The sequence below is a fragment of the Anoplopoma fimbria genome, chromosome 20, assembly GCF_027596085.1.
Source record: "Anoplopoma fimbria isolate UVic2021 breed Golden Eagle Sablefish chromosome 20, Afim_UVic_2022, whole genome shotgun sequence".
Classification (NCBI taxonomy): domain Eukaryota; kingdom Metazoa; phylum Chordata; class Actinopteri; order Perciformes; family Anoplopomatidae; genus Anoplopoma; species Anoplopoma fimbria.
Genome location: NC_072468.1, coordinates 14,513,671 through 14,520,516, shown reverse-complemented (window position 1 = coordinate 14,520,516; position 6,846 = coordinate 14,513,671). Strand labels below are relative to the sequence as shown.

The following is a 6,846-nucleotide window of genomic DNA, read 5'->3' as shown; positions in this document are numbered from 1 at the left end:
CAGGTGAGAGAGAGCCCAGTGTGTTCAAAGACATCTTCATCATCATTCAAAGACAGCTTCAGTGTAAGGGGAGTATTGAAATAGTATTGAATATTCCCTACACATAATTAAAATAACAGTTTATTGGATTGTGATGGTAGAGAGCGGGGTATCACGGTGCCCCTTTAATTGAGGATTTCCTGCAGAAAATGGCAGCTTTTCCATCCATCCATTTCCTTCCGCTTATCCGGGGCCGGGTCGCGGGGGCAGCAAGCTAAGGAGGGTCCTCCAGACGTCCTTCTCCCCAGCAACACTTTCCAGCTCCTCCTGGGGAACCCCGAGGCGTTCCCAGGCCAGACGAGATATATAATCTCTCCATCGTGTTCTGGGTCTACCCCGGGGCCTCTTACCAGATTTCTGCAGATTATGGCAGCTTTTGCTAAACATAAGTTAATTCCACTAAAAGACACTCATAACAAAATGTTTAGTTTTATTTTGAACCTTCTGATCGTCTTTGTCAGTGAAGGCTCGGGTTTTCCCTTTAACTAGGACAAACTGTGGACATATATATATATATACATATATATATATATATATATATATATATATATACATATATATATATACATATATATATATATATATATATATATATATATATATATATATATATATATATACATATGTATATATATATATATGTATATATATATATATATATATATATATACATACATACATATATATACATACATACTTTTATTACAGGAAAATTACAGGCATACATATATATACATACATACTTTTATTACAGGAAAATTATCTTTTTAAGTGGGAGAACTTGCACAATTGGTGGCTGACTAAATACTTTTTGCCCCACTGTGTATATATATATATATATATATATATATATATATATATATATATACACACACAGCGGGTAAAATAAGTATTGAACACGTCACCATTTTTCTCAGTAAATATATTTCTAAAGGTGCTATTGACATGACGTTCACCAGATGTCGGTAACAACCCAAGTAATCCATACATACAAAGAAAACAAGACAAATAAGTTCAGAAATTAAGTTATGTGTAATAAAATGGAATGACACAGGGAAAAAGTATTGAACACGCTTACTGAAATTGATTTAATACTTCGTACAAAAGCCTTTGTTGGTAATGACAGCTTCAAGACCTGTATGGAGAAACTAGTCGCATGCATTGCTCAGGTGTGATTCAGGCCCATTCTTCCACACAAACAGTCTTCAAATCTTGAAGGTTCCGTAGGCCTCTTCTATGAACTCTGAACTCCTTGGCTGTGTGTTTGGGATCATTGTCTTGCTGAAATGTCCACCCTCGTTTCATCTTCATCATCCTGGTAGATGGCAGGAGATTTTTATCAAGAATGTCTCGGTACATTTTTCCATTCATCCTTCCTTCAATTATATGAAGTTTGCCAGTGCCGTATGCTGAAAAACAGCCCCACACCATGATGTTCCCACCTCCAAACTTTACTGTTGGTATGGTGTTTTTGGGGTGATGTGCAGTGCCATTTGACCTCCAAACATGGTGTGTATGATGACATCCAAAGAGTTCAATTTTGGTCTCATCTGACTAGACTATATTCTCCCAGTATTTCACAGGCTTGTCTAAATGTTGTGCAGCAAACTTTAAACGAGCTTCAACTTTTTCTTCAGCAATGGAGTCTTGCGTGGTGAGCGTGCATACATGCCACGGCGGTTGAGTGCATTACTTATTGTTTTCTTTGAAACAATTGTACCTGCTAATTCCAGGTCTTTCTGAAGCTCTCCACAAGTGGTCCTTGGCTCTTGGACAACTCTTCTGATAATTATTTTCACTCCTCTGTCAGAAATCTTGCGAGGAGCACCTGGTAATGAGACACCTTTTTATAGGCCATCAGTTGGGACTAAACCAGCTGATATTAATTTGCACTGACTTTCTAATTACTGATAGATTTCAGCTGGTGTCTTGGCTTTCAATGCCTTTTTGCACCTCCCTTTCAATACTTTTTCCCTGTGTCATTCCATTTTATTACACATAACTTACTTTCTGAACTTATTTGTTTGGTTTTCTTTGTATGTATGGATTACTTGGGTTGTTACCGACATCTGGTGACAATTTCATGTCAATAGCACCTTTAGAAATATATTTACTGAGAAAAATGGTGATGTGTTCAATACTTATTTTACCCACTGTATATACACATATACATAAATATATATATACATAGATGCATTACACTTTGCAGTGTATAGTAATGTAATCTTTTTCTTTTTGAAGGTACGAGCAAAATCTATTTCACTCAGCATGTGTAAATAGTTAGTTAAAGGAGAGCTGAATTTCAAAGAAACGTTGCAGCTGGGATGATGGAGTTCTTGCATTAACAGTGTTTAAATGATTCATTAGCTGATAATCCTGTCACTATGCAGAAATGTTGAGATATTGTAGCGCTGATGAACATTTCCAGAATCGAGGGGCTGTAGTTTCCACTTATTGTGCAGTAATCATTACACTGAAGCATGTCTTTTTGGATTTCTTTTAATTACCTCACCTTATGATGACAACTGAAATGAAAGAGGGTACACTGAATGACAAATTCTTCCAAATCTAAACCAGAAGTGGGATCAACAGTTTATCTATTTGAAATCACTAAAACTGGCAAATCAGAGTTCTGTATCAAATTCTGACAAAAGCTGAACAGAAACAACAACTAGAACCACAGGTTTGAATGGGTTTGTTGTGATGATGCTATCAGCGGGCCCTGCTGCCGTGCTGTGTTGTTGCTTAGCTCCAAAAATTTAGAATCATGACACATTATTCAATGTTGTTCCCAAGCCTGAGATACTTTTACAATACAAATCAGGAAACAGCTGTGGTTTCATTTAAAGTCTTTCCTTTAGCATTGGCACTTTCACACTACACACTACGTATAAAAAAAACAATGTCCCTGTCATTTCAAATAAATAAATCTGACAAATAAACACTGTCTAAACTCTATGTGCAACTAGGACGCAGTCCTTTCACGTTTTCACTTTAAATAGAACAGAACTTGTACATTACATCATAAAAATATGAATTAAAGGGGAAGGAATGATTGAACCTTTCCTTAAGAGAGGAGAGCATCAGGTTTGTAGAAGAAGAAACTATTGCACTTTCATCCCATTCTACAGAGACATTAATGGGTTTACAATCAGCAAAGGAATGAGCAGTATACATTTACTTTCCCTCTGAACACACATACAGTACATCGGCCTCCTGCCAGGTGGTTGTGCCCATTCTCCTGCATGTCACTGCGGTCATCCCAAATACATACTTTAGGGGGAGTAATGTCAGAGGTTCCCTTAATGCAATCACATTTGTTGGGTTATCACAAGCAAATTATGTTTGTGACTAAAGAGAACCCCTGCATTTTTGTTTGCTTTTCTAAGCTTCAATTGACCCATGACATTACCATGTTGATTTAGGCGTCAAGCCTTTGTTCCTTACTTGCACCTTGGGCAGAGGGACCAAGGTGACTCAGGTGGTGAGACTTCCCTAAACTTTGAAAAGACGTGTCCTCCTAGGACTTAAGTAAACTGTCCGTGTTCACATAGCCACACAGGTTCAAGTGATGTGAATTTTTTTTCACTTGCCCAGGTCTGGTAGGGTCTGTGCAATTTCTGTGGGGACCAAACACGTTTTTGGACAACCAGACCTCATCAGCCAGGTGCAACTGTAAAGAATAATTGGCATATGCAGAACCCTGTGCGTGTCTGCGGTTAACGTCCATGTCCATTTTGGCCCTGTACACAACCTAGCAAGCAGAGACTAATAAGACACACAGATGAGAGCCAACTTCAGGCCTGAATTCACTAGAGGATTGAGACCCCATTCCCATCTGGTATGAGAGCATGAGATATGTATCTGGATACCTTATCTGGATCAGGGACTCCACACGTTAATGCACCTGGAGGTGGTCTGGCTTTCATTATTATCAGATCGTAGCCATGTGTGAACTGGCCTCTATATATTTAAAAGGTCACCTTTCTTGGATGGCAATTGATGACACTCAGAGTTGAAACAATTACTTCATAGAACTGTGGTTGGACAGCAGTGGCGAAGCAAAGCTGGAACATAAAGTCAGCTGGCTCACCCACCTAAGTTGTGTGTTGAGATCCAACAGTACAGGCAGCGTTGAGAAAACTAGAATGTGTATTCATTCCAGGTGTAAATTCAAAGGCCTCATAACCAGATATCATTATCCAGATGCAGATTGCATGTTAATACCAGGTCAACATAGAAATTATGGCACATTCTTTTTCATGATATAGCTACGAATGCTGGATGAGACCACCCTGGAAGGCTGCAACAAGTTCAACGTCATGTATTTGAACTTTTTGTTGCCGTCGTCATTTGACATCATGAAATATACTTTCTGACTTTATTTTAAACTCTATTGTTACAGCCTTCTTTTTACACATAACTACCGTGCTGTCAAAGGAAAATTCCAGTTCATGACAGCTTGTGTCCTTTTTGGCTTTTTAAACCTTGTTCTCTCCATGTTAATTGCTGAGATCATATTTCAAGTGACATCACTGAAATAGGTCTAGTGGGTAAGAAACAGAAGCAGTAAGATATACTGACAGGTTGGATACGAACACTTTAATCAGCTCATCCATACCATTTTATATGGAGTTTAGACTGAAAGTGAGTCACCTGAAATCACAAGAAAACTGTGCACAAAACTACAGTAAGTACAGTCAGAGTTGAAAACTGTAATTGATTAATCATTTTACCGTTTGCCTTCTTTTCAGTTTAACTAACCTGTTGGTCTGTTTCCAACCTGCTGACCATGGGACTGATGGTGTTCTTGACCCGTTGGACCCATTTTTGGTGATGTCATCGCGTCTGAACATCTCAGCCATCCACTGTTCAATAACCAATAGAAATTATGACCAGAGCAAGCGGAAATAAATAGGAATGGTCCTTTCACAGCAATGTAAAAGGACGCTGAGAATTTCCCCTGCCTGTATAATGCCATGGAATGCTTCAACTACATGAAAACATGGTGATCATAGCTGTCATAGGCACTTCCATCAATCAACAATCAGTGTGAAAAATATTTCTTCCATCTATTCTATCCTCTGGACACTGTCCCCTGTCCCTCTCCTCAAACAAACAGCAAACATACGTGTTCTCCGTTATGTTCATCACAGCTTCGAGGCATAGAAACATCCAGGAGCTGACGCTGCAGTGTGCTGTACGAGCTCCGGGAGCAGGGAGGAGAGCACAGTGCTAACACATGATCATGGAGGGAGAATACTTTGACTGTGGAAAAATACACTATGCACACACACTATTATACAGAACCACACATTGGCATCAACAGGTGGCAGATCAGTCTGTATCGTCACACTCTGGCCTCTCATTGGTCCACTTCCATATCCTCTTCCTCATCAGAGACAGGAAGTCTGAGCTCAGATCAGTTTGTCAGGTTTCCATACATGGAAGTGTTCTGTAAATGGGCAGCGGTCCAAAATTTAGGCCGCGCATCCAAAAGCCACGGAGTGTGAACGTGCTAAGGAAATGACATCAAAACTGGCATGTTTGCAAAAAGGCTGTGTGTGTCTGTGATCAAAGTTCTGTTTTTATCCAACAAGTGTTTATGGAAAGAGATAAAGCCCATCATTGTATTTAAATGAAATGACATCAGTTTGAATTAGTCTTCCAAAATTAAGATTGAAATCAAAAGACAATTTTCATTCCAATAACTCCAAAATCCAATCTGCTCTGTAGCAAGATGACATGTGATTGAACTTGAATTGAATACAGGTCATTTTGATAGTCCAGTGGTTAAGGTTCATACCACAGAACCACAACATCACTGGTCTCTGATCAGTAGCTGCTGAAACTGATTTATCTTTATGTTTGAACTGCAGCTGAGGCCGCTGTGTGTGTCACAGTCGGTTTTCACGAAATGTGGAGAAGCTGTTTCATATCACTTTTGTTGTGTCACAGGAAAAGCTTACTCCATAATTAATAATGAAATTCCATTCACCTCCATTACATTAGGGATCGGGGCTAAATCCTTGATCTCTTTCAAAGAATCTCTAAACATTTCTTTTAGATTTTTAAGTTTTTATAAACAGCTGCCATAATTGACTAAATGTGGCCACCACTCTGCTAGGGGGCATGACAACACTCGACTTCACTGCTTCCAGCCTATCCCATCTAGATGTATCTAGATACCTGAAGTTCCTGTCAGTTTCTAGTCTTTTCTGTTCATTAATTCTTTTATCCAATTATTGACATTTTGAGTTCTGTAGTGCATCTTGAGCATGACATTCAAGTTTAAATACAATCTCTACTGGCACATAAATCTTTCCACAGACAGTGAACACGTGTGTTTATTCAGTGGTTAGTGGTGTATTGTCACAGGTGTGTATGAAGTGTGTCAGTGGTGTTTTATTTTGACTTGTAAACATTCAGTTAAGTTCAGGTATGAGAGCAATTTTAAGCAAATTACTCTACATTTCACTTCACGTCCTAGAGGGGATTGATAGGGAGTGTTTGTATGTGTGTGTGTGTGTGTGTGTGTGTGTGTGTGTGTGTGTGTGTGTGTGTGTGTGTGTGTGGGGGGGGGGGGGGTCCTTAGCTGTCCACCACCTGGTGTGGTAGAGTGACAGAGGAGCCATTGATAAATGAGCCTTGTTTGTCTCTTCCCTTCAGAAAATAAGTGAGCAGTTCCCCTTTCCCCTTCACAAAGATGGGCCCCCTCCTCACAAAGCGGAAGCCGTACTCCTTCAGGATGTTATAGCAGTCCTCCACCACCTGGGGGCAACACATGCACACGCACACACACACACA

At 39.5% G+C, this 6,846-nt stretch overlaps 1 protein-coding gene across 2 annotated transcripts in view; it reads right to left on the bottom strand.

Annotated features, from left to right (window-relative positions):
• Positions 1-2,551: 2,551 nt before the first annotated feature.
• Positions 2,552-6,846, bottom strand: part of adcy3a (adenylate cyclase 3a) — a 40,640-nt gene continuing 36,345 nt past the window's right edge. For both annotated transcript variants that reach the window (XM_054622446.1, XM_054622447.1), the window contains one exon: positions 2,552-6,810. In XM_054622446.1, the coding sequence (XP_054478421.1) occupies positions 6,631-6,810 (180 nt within the window). In that variant the 3' untranslated portion in view covers positions 2,552-6,630. The remainder of the gene's footprint in view (positions 6,811-6,846) is intronic.